The 21,512-nt window shown below is 41.7% G+C and overlaps 1 protein-coding gene across 1 annotated transcript in view; it reads right to left on the bottom strand.

Annotated features, from left to right (window-relative positions):
- The window catches only part of cpne2 (copine II), a 56,655-nt gene that overhangs the window by 7,235 nt on the left and 27,908 nt on the right, over positions 1–21,512 (bottom strand). The window contains exons 11-14 of the mRNA XM_085414694.1: positions 12,408–12,541; positions 11,186–11,240; positions 10,714–10,765; positions 4,051–4,184 (exon numbers count right to left, since the gene is read on the bottom strand). Of these exons, the coding sequence (XP_085270820.1) occupies positions 4,051–4,184; positions 10,714–10,765; positions 11,186–11,240; positions 12,408–12,541 (375 nt within the window). The remainder of the gene's footprint in view (positions 1–4,050; positions 4,185–10,713; positions 10,766–11,185; positions 11,241–12,407; positions 12,542–21,512) is intronic.

The raw sequence follows: 21,512 nt of genomic DNA, 5'->3' as shown, positions 1-21,512 counted from the left end.
CAGTCAACGCCCACAGACTCCCATGTTTGGCCTATATAGATAGTTTACAGACTTTCTAAGGTGAATGTTTATTTTTTTATAACTCAGTGTGTCCTTAAAAAATGTGAGGAAACTGGGTAAATGGAGGCCCAAATAAGAAGTGGCAGGCCTACAAACTATCTATGGCAGATTAACTGTATTTAAAAGTCATGTACAAGAAACAGGAAAAATCCAGTAAGCCAGATCTGACACAGTACCTGAGAGATTCATCTGGCCCTTCGACTAATCCGTCTACTGCTCATTAGGTTTAGAGGGCGATTAATAGGACCAGGTAGATTTGGGTTTTTTAACTCTCAAGATATTTCAGTGCAAACCAAATGAGTTTGTAATCACTAAAAGTAAATAAATAAATTCAACTTTTCCATAAAGTATGAAGCTATAAAATATCAAAGTGAATGAGCGCCTTCCAGCACAGTCCTAATTTGATTCTTGGCATCCAATCAGAAATGTCTCTTTTTTTACATTTACTTTTAAAAACTATCAAAATTAACTTTGATTTAACTTTAATTTCATCGGTGTCTTGGGCATAAAAACCTGCATATAAAGAATCGCTGATCAAATCTAAATTGTAAAATGAAGTTTTAAGAAGTTTTTGCTTTTTTTTGTTGAAGTAGAATTTTTATTGAGTAAAATAATTGTCTGTTTCCAGGAATATACAGGAACATAACGTGCTTCATCCTATGGTTCTGCTTACACTTTAGCTTTTATGTTTTAATCCACAACTACTACTAATCAGACTGCAATGGACTTGAATGGGAATAAAGAAAATACTCAAAAAATTGATCAAAGAAATCACAACACATATACATATAACATGCAATCTGTTGGGTATATGGTCTCTCTGGATTAGCAGAGAATCACACAAGCAAAAATAATTTCCATCCCAAGTCAAAGGATTACCTAATACCTGGATCCTCTATTATAATCTTTCAAAATATGAATTAATTCACAGGTAGAGAGGGGACCTTTTGACACTCATGAATAATACAGACTTGATGTATTTTGTACTTTGCATGAACAACAACTGAAACTGACATTCTAATTTCAAGCATACAAATGCAAAACATGAACAAAAACCCACAAACATCACGCTAACATGAGATTCAAAATAATTCATTGAATAATTTCACATTAAATCAAAGTTTTATTTTATATTTTGATAATCCCTTGCAACGTTATCATAGGTTTGGAGACAAATGACTGGAGGGAGCTCTTTAGAGTGCTTGGGAAACGTTCAGTTTTAAAGAGAAAGAAAATTATTTAAATGGAATGTCACAAAAATTGCATTTATAAGTTTTTAAAATGGAAATGACAAGATTGAAATTTATACAATATTACATTTCATTATAATTAAAGACAAAAAAGGCAACCAGCCCCCTCAAAAAAAAGGTACAAACTCAAGCTAAAATAAGACTTCTAATGTCCTTAATCAAAATCAATTAAATTAGGTACCACTTCCATTAGAGGGAACCCTGCTTGACCTTTGCCTTCATTAAAAAAGCTTAACAATCAGAAAGAAATCGAATTAGGTTTCCGAGTAGCCTGAAATTTTCAGTCAGTGTTTAATTTCCCCAGACGACGACATGTATTGATTTAACTGTTTATGTGACCTTTCCTCTCTTTGTTCCTTAATTTCCTTTATAAACTAAACTGGGTAGCATCACAGAGAGTACATGTGTATTTCTGCAGCTGTTAAGGGCAGCACAGGTGTAGACATTCCCTCTGTGCTTTGGGCAATGTCAGCTCTAAGCTGTGCTAGCTGCACTAACTCAGGGTTCGTTCACATTTGAAGGAAAATTAAAACCTTTAATTGTCACACCTGAGCTGATTTTAACAGATTTGATCTCCTTCTGGTGTAGTTACACAATGCTATAAACACGACAGTGTTGGAATTTCCACGTTCTTGAGAATGCAAGGGTCTGCTTAGATCCAAGGGAAGTAAGGGCTCTGCGTGCCTGCCCATGTGGCAGCAATTTTTTCATGACAGGCACTACACGGGAACTGACTAACTGAATAGCCCCCAAGAAAAAGTAAAAAGTATAATAGAGCAGCAGCAGCGTCTGCGTCCACGTCCGCAAGCAAGTATAATCCTGGCCTCAGAAAATCATTGTCAACACTTCCTATTTCTTTTTCTGTCGTGAGCTGTCCTATGTTGTTGTCACTCTGTGCAGCCACAGCTGTAGCGAAGTCGCTGTCCATCACTACAGATGCTCCCCTCTCAAGGTCGAGGCACATCGGTCCTTGTTGGATGACGTAAAACATCACTACCTGTGGTCCTGCATAGAAATGTCACTCCAGATCCCTAATGTAAAACTCTGGTATACCGTGAAATAGGGACAATACCTGGGACTAGCGGGCTAATTCAGCACTGTATGCGGTCCTTCATAAAGGGCTTGAATGATTCAATGTAGGAATCCAGTTTAGGAATTTATCTGCTGTGTGTGGTGGCTGAAAATTCAAATATAGAAAAGAGTAGTTTTTTTTTTTTAGAATGATTTCTTTGTTTCCTTAGGTTGTGAGAGATACCATCCATCCAACCACTGTCTTCCACTTATCCCATTCAGGGTTGCAGGGGGGCTGGAGCCTATCTCAGCTACTATAGGTAACATAGATAACAACAGAAAAAAACAGCTGCAAGATATTGAGATATTCTAAAGCTAAATCTTTCAACATTTTTACTTTAGATTTTTAATGTAACACTCATACACTCCAGCTTTAAAATGTGCTGTCTTTACTTAAAGTAGAATTGGTAATAATAACGGATTGCATTTATATAGCGCTTTACAATTCCACTATTCTTTCACACACTGATGGAGGCGAGCTACAGTTGTAGCCACAGCTGCCCTGGCTACAACAGAAGCGAGGCTACCATATCGCGCCATCGTCCCTCTGGCCAACACCGGTAAGTGGCACGGTCACCCGTGGTTCAGGGGGGAGAGGCTATATACAACAAAATTGACATAAATGGTACTTCTGTTTTATAACTGTTGTATATAATGACAGCTGGGATAGGTGAAAGCATGCCTCTACCCCCCTCCCCTGTATAGAAAAAGGCCAGAAAAATAGACAATAGTGAGCAGCAGTTCTCTGGGCAAAAATGGCTTGTTTATGCCAGAGGTCTTTGAATGGCCAGACTATTAAGAGCTGATAGGAAGGCAGCGGGAACTTAAATAACCACGTGTTACAATGAAGTGCAGAAGAGCATCTCTGAATGCACAACACTGGAGACCAAAACAAGTGTCCCTCCTGTCAGCTAAGAGCAGGAAACTGAGGCTCACCAGAACTGAACAGACTCAGAATCCTGCATAAGCATTCGCTCCTCATGACGAAGGGGATATTTCCTTGGCACATTACGCAGAACCTCAGTATCAACTGTATGATAAACACCGCAGCATTCCTCGTCTTAATACAATGAGTTCACTGTAATCAGATGCCCTCCACCAGATCTCAACCCATTAGAGCCCCTCTGGGATGCTGAACAGGAGATTCAGATCATCAATGTGCAGCAGCTGCAAATTCAATCATGTCAATATGGACCAAAAGCTCTGAGGAATGTTTCCAGCACATTGTTAAATCTATGACTAGGAGAACTAAGGCCGTTCTGAAGGTAAAAGAGGATCCTGCCCGGTATAATAAGATGTAACTAAGTGAGCAGTGATATATATAAAGTTACCAAACTCAGTATGTATATGTAACCTACAGCCTTGATGGACAGGTGTGCCAAAAGAAGAGAGCGTTCTGACAGATTGCAGTGAAAGTCTGGTTGTGTTTAAGCTTGGATTTGCAGTGGTTACAGTTAGAATCAGCATCTGCGTTTGGGAATACACAAACTCCTCTCTGGCAACACAGTCAACCTCTCAAACAAGATGGAAAAGTCAAGCTGATTGTGGACTACAGCCTGCTTTTATATATAAATAGTTTTATCTGTGGAGTACAGTGTCTTGAGAGGTTTAACTAAAGAACAACTAAGAGTGTAAAAAGCAGGTAAATAGGTAAGTTGTAGCCACCCACCGCTGCTTTCTCCTGTTGAAGGGCCTGAGAAGCAAAACGTGCTACATGGTTGATGATTGGAGCAAAGTTTGTCGGACCGTAGAAACGAATGTGAGGGAGACACGCAGAGTAGGCCTGGGCAATGCCCTCCACACCTAAAGATGCAGAAAGGCAGAGAGAAACAATTTAGACTCAAATACACTTTAAATGTGAAGATGAGCTGGAAATAGTGAGGGCAGGAAAGAAACAGAGAGAAAAGCAAGAGGGAGAGAGGTTTGTAAAGTCCTGGGAGAGATGGGAAAAAGTTTATATAGAGTATTTCAAGGTCAAAATTGAAAACTAGACATAAGTCTAGACACAAGTCCTACATCATTAGTGCTTATTCATATATATAGCTTATTCATATATATATATATATATATATATATATATATATATATATATATATATATATATATATATATATATATATATATATATATATATATATATATATATATAAAAACACCCAGCACGCCCCTGCGGGCGGTTTATCCTTCAAGCTCGGGTCCTCTACCAGAGGCCTGGGAGCTTGAGGGTCCTGCGCAGTATCTTAGCTGTTCCCAGGACTGCGCTCTTCTGGACAGAGATCTCCGATGTTGTTCCCGGGATCTGCTGGAGCCACTCGCCTAGCTTGGGAGTCACCGCACCTAGTGCTCCGATTACCACGGGGACCACCGTTACCTTCACCCTCCACATCCTCTCGAGCTCTTCTCTGAGCCCTTGGTATTTCTCCAGCTTCTCGTGTTCCTTCTTCCTGATATTGCTGTCATTCGGAACCGCTACATCGATCACTACGGCCATCTTCTTCTGTTTGTCTACCACCACTATGTCCGGTTGGTTAGCCACCACCATTTTGTCCGTCTGTATCTGGAAGTCCCACAGGATCTTAGCTCGGTCATTCTCCACCACCCTTGGGGGCATCTCCCATTTTGACCTCGGGACTTCCAGGTTATACTCGGCACAGATGTTCCTGTACACTATGCCGGCCACTTGGTTATGGCGTTCCATGTATGCCTTGCCTGCTAGCATCTTGCACCCTGCTGTTATGTGCTGGATTGTCTCTGGGGCATCTTTACACAGCCTGCACCTGGGGTCTTGCCTGGTGTGATAGACCCCAGCCTCTATGGATCTTGTGCTCAGAGCTTGTTCTTGTGCTGCCATGATTAGTGCCTCTGTGCTGTCTTTCAGTCCAGCTTTGTCCAGCCACTGGTAGGATTTCTGGATATCAGCCACCTCCTCTATCTGCCGGTGGTACATACCGTGCAGGGGCCTGTCCTTCCATGATGGTTCCTCGTCTCCCTCCTCTTTCTTGGGTTTCTGCTGCCTGAGGTATTCACTGAGCACTCGGTCAGTTGGGGCCATCTTCCTAATGTATTCTTGGATGTTCGTTGTCTCATCCTGGACTGTGGTGCTGACACTCACCAGTCCCCGGCCCCCTTCCTTCCGCTTAGCGTACAGCCTCAGGGTGCTGGATTTGGGGTGAAACCCTCCATGCATGGTAAGGAGCTTTCTTGTCTTTATGTCAGTGGCTTCTATCTCCTCCTTTGGCCAGCCTATTACCCCAGCAGGGTACCTGATCACGGGCAGGGCGTACGTGTTGATGGCCCGGATCTTGTTCTTACCATTCAGCTGACTCCTCAGGACTTGCCTGACCCTCTGCAGGTACTTGGTGGTTGCAGCTTTTCTAGCGGCCTCTTCATGGTTCCCATTCGCCTGTGGGATCCCCAAGTACTTGTAACTGTCCTCTATGTCTGCAATGTTGCCTTCTGGTAGTTCAATCCCCTCAGTTCTGACTACCTTCCCTCTCTTTGTTACCATCCGACTACACTTCTCCAGTCCGAACGACATTCCAATGTCATTGCTGTATAGCCTGTGGATCAGTGAATCGATGTCTCGTTCACTCTTGGCATACAGCTTGATGTCATCCATGTACAGGAGGTGGCTGACAACTGCTCCGTTCTGTAGTCGGTATCCGTAGCCAGTCTTGTTAATGATCTCACTGAGGGGGTTCAGGCCTATGCAGAACAGCAGTGGGGACAGAGCATCTCCTTGGTAGATCCCGCACTTGATGGTGACTTGTGCTATGGGCTTGGAGTTGGCCTCTAGTGTTGTACGCCACATCCCCATTGAGTTCCTGATGAAGGCTCTTAGGGTCCCATTGATCTTGTACAATTCTAGGCATTCCAGTATCCAGCTGTGGGGCATTGAGTCATAGGCCTTCTTGTAATTAATCCAAACCGTGCACAGGTTGGTCAGTCTGGTCTTGCAGTCTCGGCTGACTGTTCTGTCTACCAGTAGCTGGTGTTTTGCGCCTCTGGTATTCTTGCCAATTCCTTTCTGTGTCCCGCTCATGTATTGACCCATGTGCCTGTTCATCTTAGCCGATATGATGCCTGACAGGAGCTTCCATGTAGTACTGAGGCAGGTTATTGGTCGGTAGTTGGAGGGGACCGGTCCCTTCTTGGGGTCCTTGGGGATCAGGACCGTCCGGCCTTCAGTTAGCCATTCCGGGTGTCTCTCGTTAACTAGCAGCTGGTTCATTTGTGCTGCCAGACGCTCGTGGAGTGCAGTCAGCTTCTTCAGCCAGTAGGCGTGAACCATGTCGGGCCCTGGTGCTGTCCAACTCTTCATACTGGAGACCCTTTCTTGGATATCTGCCACTGTGATGGTTACTGGACCCTGTTCAGGGAGGTCGCTGTGGTCAGCCCTCAGATCCTCTAGCCACTGAGCATTGCCGTTATGGGTTGCATCCTTCTCCCATATGCTCTTCCAGTATTGCTCCGTCTCCAGCCTTGGTGGTGCTGTTCTCTTATTGTTCCCTTGCCACTGAGAGTACACCTTTGCTGGTTCTGTGGAGAACAGCTGGTTTATTCTCCTGCCTTCTATCTCTCTGGTGTACCTCCTCAAGCGGCTGGCCAAGGCTGTGAGTCTTTGCTTGGCAGTTTCCAAGGCCTCAGGTATGGACAGCTTGCTGTATTTCTTAGGCACCTTATTTGTCGCACCTTTCTGCAACTCCGTTAGTTGGCTAACCTCCCTCCGTGCTACTTTGATCTTGCCCTCTAGCCTCCTTCTCCATGGAGGGTACTGCCCCTTGTCGCTGTTCAACTTGTAGCCAAGCATCTCACTGATCACTGTTGCCGTATTGTAGATCAGCTTGTTAGTGTCGGTAATCGTGGTTGTAGGTATTGCCCGTAGTGCTGCATTAACATCATCTAGCAGACCTTCTGAGGGAACTTCACGTAATCTTGGTAACCGGCTACGCGGGATCCAGGTTTCAAGCTTGGCCATGATCCTATTTTTCAGGTCAGTTCCTCTCGCACTCAACGATCCTTCTCCTATCGCACTTGGGGCTATGTACCCAATCTCGGGTGGGGGTGATGATATCTCCCCCCTGACCTGGCGTCCTGACTCCTCCTTGCCGTAGCATTTGTGTTGTACCTCGTCAATCTCTAGCTGTGAGAGCAGTCCCTTCTTTCGAATGTTGGAACACTGAGCTACTAGTTGTTTCGCCGTCATTGTGGATGTTGGGTATCGAAGAATCCATAGGTCCCTCATCCTATTCATGTAGCCCCTTCCGCCGGGGTTACTTGCATAGTAGCATTCCAACAACGCCCTGTTTTCGTCTCTTGCCCACCGATGCCTTCTTGTTCCAGTAGCCCACTTTTCGTCAGGGTGCCCTGGTTCCTCAACACCTGACGCGGACCTTGTTGATCCGGGCGACGTCCGAGCCGGCATGCCTGTTATTCCCGGGATCTGCTGGAGCCACTCGCCTAGCTTGGGAGTCACCGCACCTAGTGCTCCGATTACCACGGGGACCACCGTTACCTTCACCTTCCACATCCTCTCGAGCTCTTCTCTGAGCCCTTGGTATTTCTCCAGCTTCTCGTGTTCCTTCTTCCTGATATTGCTGTCATTCGGAACCGCTACATCGATCACTACGGCCGTCTTCTTCTGTTTGTCTACCACCACTATGTCCGGTTGGTTAGCCACCACCATTTTGTCCGTCTGTATCTGGAAGTCCCACAGGATCTTAGCTCGGTCATTCTCCACCACCCTTGGGGGCATCTCCCATTTTGACCTCGGGACTTCCAGGTTATACTCGGCACAGATGTTCCTGTACACTATGCCGGCCACTTGGTTATGGCGTTCCATGTATGCCTTGCCTGCTAGCATCTTGCACCCTGCTGTTATGTGCTGGATTGTCTCTGGGGCATCTTTACACAGCCTGCACCTGGGGTCTTGCCTGGTGTGATAGACCCCAGCCTCTATGGATCTTGTACTCAGAGCTTGTTCTTGTGCTGCCATGATTAGTGCCTCTGTGCTGTCTTTCAGTCCAGCTTTATCCAGCCACTGGTAGGATTTCTGGATATCAGCCACCTCCTCTATCTGCCGGTGGTACATACCGTGCAGGGGCCTGTCCTTCCATGATGGTTCCTCGTCTCCCTCCTCTTTCTTGGGTTTCTGCTGCCTGAGGTATTCACTGAGCACTCGGTCAGTTGGGGCCATCTTCCCAATGTATTCTTGGATGTTCGTTGTCTCATCCTGGACTGTGGTGCTGACACTCACCAGTCCCCGGCCCCCTTCCTTCCGCTTAGCGTACAGCCTCAGGGTGCTGGACTTGGGGTGAAACCCTCCATGCATGGTAAGGAGCTTTCTTGTCTTTATGTCAGTGGCTTCTATCTCCTCCTTTGGCCAGCCTATTACCCCAGCAGGGTACCTGATCACGGGCAGGGCGTACGTGTTGATGGCCCGGATCTTGTTCTTACCATTCAGCTGACTCCTCAGGACTTGCTTGACCCTCTGCAGGTACTTGGTGGTTGCAGCCTTTCTAGCGGCCTCTTCATGGTTCCCATTCGCCTGCGGGATCCCCAGGTACAAAATGGGAACCATGAAGAGGCCGCTAGAAAGAAGAGAAGAGCTCTCTGTGTATATATATATGTATGTGTATACACATATATATACATATATATATGTATGTATATATATATATATATGTATGTGTATATATACACACACACATACATATATATATATATATACATATATATATATATATATATATATATATATATATATATATATATATATATATATATATATATATGTATGTATGTATGTATAATTCATATATTCATATATATGAATTATACATACATATAAAAACTTGTGTTCCCTTCACTCGCATCTTCATAAAGATATACACATTCAGAGAAAAACATGCCGCACAAATGTGCACTTATTCAAAACATTGCACACCGATAGTTGAGAACATAAAACCATTCTGTTATCAGGACAGCTGCATATTGCAGTTTCAAGAATAAAGTTTTGCATAACAGCTGAAGTCTTTTTTTCCCTTTGGCCTAGAATTTTTCATTTCAGAGTGCACTGGAGGCTGTATTGGCCCAGAAAATAAGCTAACCCTAAAAAGAAAAGGGCATTTGCAGAGGCAGTTTTTTTTTTTAAATAAACACAAGCTGAACTTCATGTTCTGACGCGGGCCTTTTTCACCACAGGGGTGAGTATAAATGGAGTTATTTAACATAACCTCTTTGCCTCAGTCAGGCTAAAACGTGTGTTACACAATCACAATTTTTTTTTCTGGGTCTCACAGATGTGCTTTTAGCAGTTGGCACTCAATTGATTTGCAATTGTCAATAAATATGTTTGCATCCTACACATTTCAAACGTGTTAGCAGATGCAAGCTCAGTGTAGTAAAAGGAGAGCTTACTATGAGGTTATTACAGCGAGGTGCTGACAATTTATGAATCTTTTCAAGTCATCTTTGTGCGATGAAGGTGAGGGTATGCACTTACTCTTACTCAGAAACAAGGATCTGCAGCCATGCAAGCAGCTCTGTAAGGCTTTGCTCGGGTATGGTGCTTTATACTCAATAAACACACTCAAGTTGAAGTCCAGTGTTTAAAGCGTAAGTGTAGCCACGGCTAATAGTAAAAACTACTCTTTTTTATGTTATTTTTTTTGTTCAGAAGCCTGAGTGTTGTAACATTTAATCAATCTGTGTAAAGATTCCCAGAGTCAGAGTTGTTAGACACTGTTACTTTAATATTTAAATGTGAAGGAATGGACTGTTTTCACTGCTCTGAACTGTTTGGTGTCATAATGTGCATTAGCGTTCATACTTCTAATTTAGACGAGCATCCAAAGTAGCAAGTGTAGGTGATGTGTTAAGGAGTTATTTACTCAGCAAGGCACTTAGAGAGGAGTGCACCACCTGCTGCGGTCACATGATCTGGAGTTGGCATGTTTTTTTTTATTAGTGGTTTCTTTTAATCACACAGTGTTTTTTCTGCCATAACCTTAATTATATAGCTATCTGTAAATGACAGGTTTTACACCTATTAACTAGTTAGTGGCTTTATTTTTTGCATCCAAAAACATGACAACATCCTATAAGTGTAAACATATCAAAGTATGTTTTTATGGTATGGGTTTATGTTGAAAAATAACTAATATCATGTATGAAAGGCCAAAAATGTAAATGGGGTATCTAGACTTCTAGACTAGACAGAACTCAGATGGGGTAAATAAAAAAATGAATGAAAATGAGAACTATTTGTAAATACTTATAAGGTTGCCGCAAAGGTCTAGATGACATCATAACCTCCTGTGTGGTAACTCACCTGAACAGAAAGGGTTTGTTGGGTTAAAGTTGATGGCAAATTCATGTGACACCTGAGGAGAAAAGAAATGAATGAATCGAATGATAATCCTTCACTACGCTGTACAATATTGTTAAGAAATTGCGTCCATTTCTCCCACCTTCTCCCTCCCACCCTCTCTCCATCCCTCTGTGTGCTGCTCTCTCTTCTTTGTCCTTTTCATCAGCTCAGTGCCATGGCAACACAGATGGGTTGACAGTTGCGTAATCATGTGAATATGCATCTATAATGCTTATAGTTTTATTTGTGTGTCTCCCTGTGTGTCTGTGTGTAAAATAATACATCTCGGCTTTAACTGTAAGTCCGCTGATGACAACCCACCCTCCTCTCTCTTTGCCACATGCATATACATGTATCACCTACGTTTGTGTTTGGAACACACACACATACGCGCACAACAACAACAACAACAACACCATCAACACACACATACCTTCCAGTCTGGTGGGAGTTGGGCTCCAAATCCCAGAGCTGGAAACATTTTGTCACTGAGGAGGAAACCATGACAACAGATTGGAACATTAGTTAAACCTTCTTTTTTTTTTCTTCCTTTTTTTTTGCATACAAATTCAAAAAGCTGGATTTAGATAGCAGGAAAAATCCTGTTACCTTGTTCACATAGAAACACATTCAAAGACATTTACAGAAAAGCAAGAAGAGAACTGGTGGTAAAATGATGCAGTGAGGAAAAATGTCTTCTCACAAAGAAAAACATTAAAGACAGGACAGGACAGAAAATCAGACATACTGATGTACAATTATTTACTGAAAGAGGAGGAATAGCAGTCGATAGATGCTATTGGTGTTTATACTGTCTTATTTTTAACACAAAATGTAAAAGAACAAATAGATGTTTGTGTGTTTAAAGTCCAAAAGCGATGCCCCTGCTACAGCTCTGTGCAGTGGCGCTTGTGTAGATGATGGGATTAAGATGGGTATTAGGGAACTGATAAACCTGTTTAGTTCTTTCCACAAAGCCTCAACTGCTCGAAGCTCAAACTTCAAAACTGGAATATGTAAATGTCTTCGTCAAAATGCTCTGAAACCAATGCATCATTGTTGTTCTTTTAAGGACCCCAGTCACTCTCTTTGTGGTTCACAAGTTAATATGATTAGCATAGTCTGTATATAAACATGGCATAGTCTGAAAAGTCAATGCGCAGCTACTCTAAACTCTTATTTTTTTGATGAACCGCTGGGAGCAGAGTTTGAATGCTCCATGATAAAATGACATCACTGCTTACTTTAATTTTGACTTCGTAATGAGTTTGTGGTCTTAATCAGCAGTTTCAAGTTTTTCTTCAGTGCAACATGATAATTAGTTTATAAATTCTGGGGCTGTTTAGAGTAAAATATATGATAAAGCAGGGTATAATTTTGGGTAGGCCTGCCTTTTTATTGAGAGATTCCTATAAAGGCTCAACGCTTCAGCAAGGCAGTAAAAATATATAAAAATGAGGATACAGAGACTAAGTCCATCTTATCTGTACAGTTTATGGATCTCAGCAGTGAAACGATAAACCTTTACATCAACTAGCCTCACTCATCTCTTACTGCGACCTTTCTTTGCAAGAAACGTATGCAAAATGTAAATGTTTGCACTAAACTGACTAAAAACATTGCACCACCCCACAGGATTTGATTTAAATACTCACGTATCATAGTCCTGTATGATTTGTCCAACAGCTAAAATGGCAGCGAGGTACTCGTTGCTGCCCAGTGGGTTGATGTAGTGGAGGGAGGACGGTTCTCGGGGGTTCCCATTGGATGCCGTGAAGTCTATACCGACCTATTAAAATACAAAGAGGTGACAGATCAGTAGTTATCACATTGCATTCGTTTCCAAATCATGTGCAGGGAGGAGGACAATGGTGGAGGGTCTGAAACTTCTGAGGAATGGCGATTACTTTGGCATTACTTTTATTTTTCTTTCATTAACGAACAAGAAGGAAATAGTGAAATGCAACATGTGTCCAGGACAGAATTACCTGCATCATACTGCTAACATAACATCAGCTCTTTGCAAGCACCTGCAGACAGCATGCACGCACACAGCTAGCCAGAGTGATGTTTTAGCTGTGTGAATGGCGAATCCCAACCCTGCAACCACTGGACAAAACCAGTGAACAGCAGCTAGGCTTGTAGCATTGTAGCCTTCATTTCCACCTGTACATGTTCCTAAAGTAAAATCACTGTGGTGTTCGTTTCGAAGTCTCTCTGGGCTGGATTTTAACTTTACTTTGTGTTGTTGGATTTGTGTTCAAACTTAAACACTAAAAGAAACATTGTGCGTGTTTCCTTATTAGACAGGAATTTGTGTTAGCATGTGAGACTGTAACCCCAGGTTTATACAGCTAACTGATATTTATGTAATTTGTAATAGAGACGTGAAAGTACATTTGGAGCCTCGAGGATATGTACAGTGAATTCTAGTCAGTAAAACTGAAGGTAAATGCAGTTCCACAGTATATGTTTTGGGGTAAATAGAGACAAATAAAAATCATGCGATGACCCCGAAATCATATGGAGATTTTTTTTCTTTTAACACAGATTACCACAGGGTGACGTACAGGAGACACATATATGAGCACACACAGACACTTTCCACATGCAGCAAACACACACACACTGGAAAACACAAACGCAGGGAAGTGCAGCCAAACCCAATATGAGATTAAGAGTGACAGGCTTTTCCTCAGGCAGTGAATAGTGGTTTGTGTGCTGACAAGAACCCGACCCACAATCTCCGCCTCCCTCCTATCAGCTTAAACATAGTCTAAAACGATCTTCTTCTTCTGTCTTTCGTTTGGTGTATTATAAGACAACAATGTTCTAGTTCAGTAAGGACAAGGACCGAGAAAAGATATAACGGAGAAGGGAGCAAAGGTGGGGGGTGAGTGAGTACAAGGGAGAAAATTGGGAAAATGAGGTAAGGAGTGGTAGGGCAAGGAGAGGAAAGAGTTTAAAGAGCAACAGGAGAAGCAGGAGTGACGGGTACAGAAATGCAGGGTGACAGAATTAGGGTGCTGCTGTGTTTTGTATTGTGGGCATGTGACAACAACATACAGAATTGTGCAGAAGTTTTAGGCACAGATTTTTTCGTTCTTATCCATCGCACTCAAATCAGTGAGGCCTCTGATCATATTGGTTTCGTTCTGCAGCAGAAAAACAAGCCTAAACACCCACAAGCATTTGGTCTACTATCCATTTACGTTGTTTCTTTTCATTACTTTTTCTCAATTAGATGAAATCCACTAATTCAACTGTTTTTGAAAGCATCCTTCCTTTACTTTTAGCTGTTAAAATTGTTCCTCGGCACTCTGTGTAAAAACCGCACTTCAGGGTGTTAAGCGAACAAATACGTTTTATGAGGCCATTATCTGTAAACCCATAGCTAACACGGAAACCAAGCAACAGGACACAAGAACATCCATTCATCTTTTGGCTCAGAAACACACTTTTGCATCAGCAACATTACCGAGTGAAGGAGTTTCATTTCAGCAGAGTTGAGTCAGTCATTGGATTTGCTTCCAGAGGGAAAGTAAAATTTACCTGAAGCGTTATTATCTTCCAATTCTGACCGCTACACCTGAATTTTCACAGCTTACTAAATCCTCGTAGAGATTGCCCTGATTAAGCCTGAATTTAGCCTTGAACTGTTGCCCCTGGTTAATTTTAGAATAATTTCTTCCAGATGACACATATACTTTCAGATCAACCAATCGATGCCTCACCATACAAAAATCTGCCCCCAAAAGCTGGTGCCAGCTGGAATTTTAGCAGGTCAAATTTATTATTGAGATTTATTATTTATTATTGAAGCTGCAATATAAAACTGACTGTCACCGGAGAACAGTCAGACGAGAGCAGTCTCCACATAATACTGGCTTTCTCCTTTGTCTCCGAGAAGGAAAAAAAAAGATATTTTTTCTACTTCTTGCAAAATCATTATTAGAATTCTAAATAGGCAATTCAGCCTGGAGATCTGTTCATTATGAGTTACTCATTACAGCCATTCGAGTTATCTGCACTGTGTACAAATCTAAATAGTGCAGGTCCAGGCCATTACAAAAGACAGATTAAAACAAAGTGACAACCTCTGGGTCTGAAAATGAAGAGTGAACGGTGCCAAAAGCTGCAGTTCCTCTGAAGGCCACTTGAGGCTGCCCCCAGAACAGCACGTCCAAAAAGTGTGTGCTTCAGTTTTAGTAAGTGAAAGCTGAGTATTTTATTTTTCTGTGACTTGATGCTAAATAGGTGTCTGAGCATTGCAAACAGAGAGTATATATATGGATGCAGCTTGGCATTCATCTTTACATGTGATGTGTCTAAAATGTAGAAAAGAGAAGACAGTTGATCAGGTTAACGAAAAAATAAAAAAGAACGTGCTGGTGTCTCTTTCCCAGTCTCTCGTGTGTCTCGACAGTCAAACTCAGTAGGAGCTCTGAAGTCTCCCAGCAGGACTTCCAAGAAGCCTCATCTTCACTTCTCCCACATTCTCCTATAGGCCTCTAAACTGACACAATGTGTTGGTTTTTCACTCCTTTCATCAACACAATACACATATGGAAAAAGGAAAAAAATATTATATATTCTTTTGTCTTTAACAGTACATGTTTATTTTTTCATGCAAGTCTCACAAGACTACGATTTACTCATCATCAAAGTGGACTCTTTTGCATTCTTCTCAAATATATAATGTTTACTTGAGTCACACTTAATCCTTATAATTATGTTGCATGAGGGGCAGCATGGTGGTATAGTGATTAGCACTGTTGACTCACAGCAAAAGGAGTTGGCCGGGGCCTTTTTGTGTGAAGTAATGGTTTGCATAGGATTCCGCTCTAGCTTCCTCCCACAGTCTAAAGACATGCATGTTAGGTTAATTGGGGAGTGTAAATCGGCTGTGTGTGTGGATGTGAAAGCGTGTGGTTGTCTGTCTTACTAGATGTGAAAGTGGCAAGTTTCATGAATAATCTATGAGACATACAGCACGTGCAAAAATAAAGTTCTGCTTCTTTTTCATATGGATATAGCTGAGAATACAGGGAGTGCAGAATTATTAGGCAAATGAGTATTTTGTCCACATCATCCTCTTTATGCATGTTGTCTTACTCCAAGCTGTATAGGCTCGAAAGCCTACTACCAATTAAGCATATTAGGTGATGTGCATCTCTGTAATGAGAATGGGTGTGGTCTAATGACATCAACACCCTATATCAGGTGTGCATAATTGTTAGGCAACGTCCTTTCCTTTGGCAAAATGGGTCAAAAGAAGGACTTGACAGGCTCAGAAAAGTCAAAAATAGTGAGATATCTTGCAGAGGGATGCAGCAGTCTCAAAATTGCAAAGCTTCTGAAGCGTGATCATCGAACAATCAAGCGTTTCATTCAAAATAGTCAACAGGGTCGCAAGAAGCGTGTGGAAAAACCAAGGCGCAAAATAACTGCCCATGAACTGAGAAAAGTCAAGCGTGCAGCTGCCAAGATGCCACTTGCCACCAGTTTGGCCATATTTCAGAGCTGCAACATCACTGGAGTGCCCAAAAGCACAAGGTGTGCAATACTCAGAGACATGGCCAAGGTAAGAAAGGCTGAAAGACGACCACCACTGAACAAGACACACAAGCTGAAACGTCAAGACTGGGCCAAGAAATATCTCAAGACTGGTTTTTCTAAGGTTTTATGGACTGATGAAATGAGAGTGAGTCTTGATGGGCCAGATGGATGGGCCCGTGGCTGGATTGGTAAAGGGCAGAGAGCTCCAGTCCGACTCAGACGCCAGCAAGGTGGAGGTGGAGTACTGGTTTGGGCTGGTATCATCAAAGATGAGCTTGTGGGGCCTTTTTGGGTTGAGGATGGAGTCAAGCTCAACTCCCAGTCCTACTGCCAGTTTCTGGAAGACACCTTCTTCAAGCAGTGGTACAGGAAGAAGTCTGCGTCCTTCAAGAAAAACATGATTTTCATGCAGGACAATGCTCCATCACACACGTCCAAGTACTCCACAGCGTGGCTGGCAAGAAAGGGTATAAAAGAAGAAAAACTAATGACATGGCCACCTTGTTCACCTGATCTGAACCCCATTGAGAACCTGTGGTCCATCATCAAATGTGAGATTTACAAGGAGGGAAAACAGTACACCTCTCTGAACAGTGTCTGGGAGGCTGTGGTTGCTGCTGCACACAATGTTGATGGTGAGCAGATCAAAACACTGACAGAATCCATGGATGGCAGGCTTTTGAGTGTCCTTGCAAAGAAAGGTGGCTATATTGGTCGCTGATTTGTTTTTGTTTTTGAATGTCAGAAATGTATATTTGTGAATGTGGAGATGTTATATTGGTTTTACTGGTAAAAATAAATAATTGAAATGGGTATATATTTGTTTTTTGTTAAGTTGCCTAATAATTATGCACAGTAATAGTCACCTGCACACACAGATATCCCCCTAAAATAGCTAAAACTAAAAACAAACTAAAAACTACTTCCAAAAACATTCAGCTTTGATATTAATGAGTTTTTTGGGTTCATTGAGAACATGGTTGTTGTTCAAGAATAAAATTAGGGTTAAATACAACTTGCCTAATAATTCTGCACTCCCTGTATGTTCCTGAAGGTCTCGCAGCTTCAAAAAGCCTGGCTCAGGGCTGCCCAGGTCAAGTGTTTTAGAATCTCTCACTGCTGGTATCATAGCCAAGATCAGATTTCTGCTAACATATTAGTTTTTCTATTTGGTCTGCTTACGATTTGTGATAGCACGGATGACTGCATCACTGTGCAAAGCCTCTCCACATTTCTTAATGTTTTGCTAGGAAGATGGAAAACAGGTGGAGTACTTTATTGAAACATAAATTCATGTAAGTACATTATATAAGGGAAAATAGAGTTTGTACAATTCCAATGAGGTTCAAAGTCAACATTTTTTATGACCACCTTCATACTTCAACAAAGCCTGAACTCTTTCAAGCAAGCTTTCCTTTGGAATTTCTTTAAGTAGTTATCAGGAATAGTTCTCCAGGTTTCTTTAAGACATTCAAACCTCTTCTTTGGATCCTGGCTGCCTTTTGTTCAGTTCTCTGTTACTATGAACCCTCAAGGCTTCAGCAATGTTGTTTTGCCTGGGAGGCCAATCCATGACTGACCATTGTGTGTTTTTCTATCCAAGTATGCTTTTACTGAATTATCAGAGTATTTGGGATCATTGTCATGCTAAAGAATGAAGCTGTTCCCATTCAGATGCCATCTCAATGCTATTGCATGGCAGATCAAAATATGACGGTACTTTTCTGCACTCATAATTCCACTGATTTTCAGTTCAGTTCATGTGTAATTTGGCGTACATCAGCCTTTTGTCCACTTTCCCCTTCATTAAGAATGACTTCAACAAAAAGAAGACGTACCAATTGAAGGGCCAGATGGATCTTAAGTCTTGTGGGACTTTTTTATTCATATTTCTTAAGGACATGACTTAAATACACTGTTGATCTGCTGTAGATATTTTCTTTTTCCAAGATACACCAAGGTTTCAGCTAATAGCTCAGGGAATCACCTTGTTGGTGGAAAACGACTATTTTATGCCTATGAAACTGTTATTTTTGGCATTTTTGTAAGTAAAGAAATGGGAGAAAAGTGCTAGTAACAAAACATTTTCTGTTATGTGAGTTACGTACTTTGAAAGACCTTCAGAAAATCTATTAAATAAATTACAGAATAGCTCATTGGAAGCAAAGAAATAACAACATTAGAGGCAGCCTAAGACTTAAGCACAGTACTGCAGGTACACCACTAAGCAGAAAAAGAAAAGGTTTATTGTATAGTAGGCTTTTTGTTTCCCTCATGTAGTACATATTTTCCCCCTCTGGTGTCATTTATTTTGTCTTACTATGAAGCTGAAAATATGTACGCCAAATTGATGGCATAAGATCATCCCTAAACTGTTACAGCATCTTTCCTCCAGTGGCCTCTCCCGTGACAGATGCTATTAGTTTGATGGCTGTGTATTTGATGACAGTAGGAGATGACACCATTCTGTTTCCAACTTATTCCTCGCCTCAAGCTATTGGTAATTGCGAACACACAAGCAGACTAAACACACCATGACAAACACACAGTTTTAACAAGCAAGTACAAGAATTAAAATGATCATGGGGTGACGGAGGAGCATTTCATTACTGGATATTTTAGCGCAGCAATGTGGCAGAAAACGTCTGTGACCGCATTACATAGATGGATTCGACTACTGCCAAATTACTGTCAAATAACAGACATGCTGACAATCACGCTGGAGTTTTCTCAGCTGCACCCTGTCGAGTACTGATGAGCCAGTTCTTGTGCCAGAACCTCTCAGGCTCATTTGCAGTTAAACAGTCACATAGATGGATGGAGGGATGGATGAATGTGTTAGAGCCTGTGTGAACATCTTCTGGAGTTGTTCTCTGTCTCACTCTGAGGCGATAAAGAGACAGTGACAAGCAGAAGCTGCAGCCCACTGTGGGAAAGCCTGCTCTTGGTTCATATTTGTCTTGTTGGTTGTGGTTGTATATTTTTGCTTTTGTGAGGTACACAGGAGCCACTGGATGCTTTTTAAAGAAAACAATAAAAATCACAGCAGTGCCAAGTATCTAATGATGAATGACTCAGTGCTTGTAGGCAAACTGCTATGATATGTACAACAATGTGGGGTTTTTTAAAACTACTTTTTGTGTCTTTAGTGGAGTGAATCAATTACAATCAATTACCACTTGCCCGTAACTTGGTAGCTGACACATAGACAGCATATAAAAGAAAGGTTTAACCACTGTGATGTCACACATTGGTTTGTGAAGACTGTGAATTAAGCATTTTGGCCATCACCATTATCACAGTCAGTTTATGAGCAAAGGTTGTAACTGAATGAGAAGTTAAGGAATCCTGCACGCTCATACGGCAGTGACTTGGCCACAAAGTAGGTCTGCCTGAAGCACAACTTGTGTTATCTATTTCACTTTATTTTTCCTTTATTTTAGAATAATTTTGAAAATAAATATCAAATTGCATTCAACAAGAAAGTGATTTCTATACAATCTGACTTTTTTCTACCAGGAGTCATCTTGTGCTGACAAGATGGCAACAAGAAGCGCAGCTAGAAGTGGCAGAGTTGAAAATGTTAAGATTTTCTCTGAGAGTGACCAGGATGGACAGGATTAGGAATGAGTATATCAGAGGGACAGCTCGGGTTGAGCGATTTGGAGTCAAAGCAGGAGAGGCAAAGCTGAAATGCTTTGGACACGTGCCGAGGAGGGATAGTGGATGTACTGGACAAAGGATGATGAAGCCGAAGCTGCCAGGCAGGAGGAAAAGATAAAGACCAAAGAAGATTCATGGATGTGTGAAGGAGCACATGCAGATGGCTTGAGTAACACAAAAGGATGCAAGGCACCGTGGCAACCTCTAAATGTGTGTGTGTGTGTGTGGTGGTGGGGGGGGGAGAAACGACGACACCCCTGCAGCACAGCACAAAGACCCAAAAGCTATGTCAGTCTTTTATAAACAGTATTTTCGAGTTATCTTTCCTATCAAGCTGCCGACTTTACTGACATTTTAGTGTCCACATTGCTGCTAGTCACACAAACTGTTTGTGTTTCTTATATGTCATGATTTGTTCACCAGTTCTGTTCTATTTTGTTTTTATCGACACACTAATTATTCCACCTCGGCAGAGACTAAAAACTTTGAAATAAAATTACATGCTATCCACGCTGATGCTTTTTTAGATAAACAAAATAAAAGCATGGATAAAAAAAGAGGAGAGGAAAAAAAATGACTAGCTCTAAAGACATAATCGCCCTTTTACATGTGAAATGTGATGCAACTGCAGGAAATCACTTTCACCGACTTTGGACTAGCCCAAAAAAGGTATAGTAGAACAGATTGTAGCATCCGACTTTCTCTTTGATTCGGTGTCATTCTGCAGCAGCACAGCAGCTGTTATTAACATGACATTCTGTTCATTTTTTCAGCCGAGGTAGTCACGATAAGAAAATGATGAAAATATATTTGTGAGAATAACTATGTTGTAAATTCTGTAAATTCTGAAAGGCAGAATGTGTAACTGAATGGAGGTTGACTCCTTCCATCGTTTACGTCTCTCTATCATTTTTTTTTTAAATTTTGAAATGTTTGATCAAAAGGGGTTATGAGTCACCTGTCAAAATAAAATGAGTTTAAATGAATTCACGAGACAATTTCAGCTTAAGAGATGTGAACCAGTTAAAAATAATCAAAAATAGATCCACTGCAAAAAGATAACCGTGATAAGAGGATTTAAATTTGGGAGCCTACTTACTTGAGTCGAGTAATCATCGTTATTATTGCTGGCAATCTGAATATCAGCAGGGAAAGGAAAGTGGCGATCGATCATCTTTATTTTAATCATCACAGTAGATTTGATTGCTACACTTGCATTTAACAACATAAAGCTGACAAAATCTTGAAAAGAGAAGCTGCGTAAGATGCTGTTGGCATTAGGATTTGTGAAAAGTTTGAATCCAAAAGAAAAATGAGTAAACTGTATTTTTTAAATTACGTTTACTAAGAGTAATTCCACTAATGCTGCTTTAGTTAGTTTAGTGGGGCGACTAAACTAACTAAGTGGTTGGGAAGCGTATCTGTAACCGGAAGGTCACTGGTTCGATCCCTGGACTCTCTGTCCTGGTCGTTGTGTCCTTGGGCAAGACACTTTACCCTACTGGTGTTGGCCAGAGGGGCCGATGGCACGATATGGC

This window comes from Rhamphochromis longiceps, linkage group LG7 (assembly GCF_057381845.1).
Source record: "Rhamphochromis longiceps isolate RC_006_pf linkage group LG7, R_longiceps_female_GT1.1, whole genome shotgun sequence".
NCBI classification, from domain to species: Eukaryota; Metazoa; Chordata; class Actinopteri; order Cichliformes; family Cichlidae; genus Rhamphochromis; species Rhamphochromis longiceps.
This window is presented reverse-complemented; position numbering and strand designations above follow the sequence as displayed.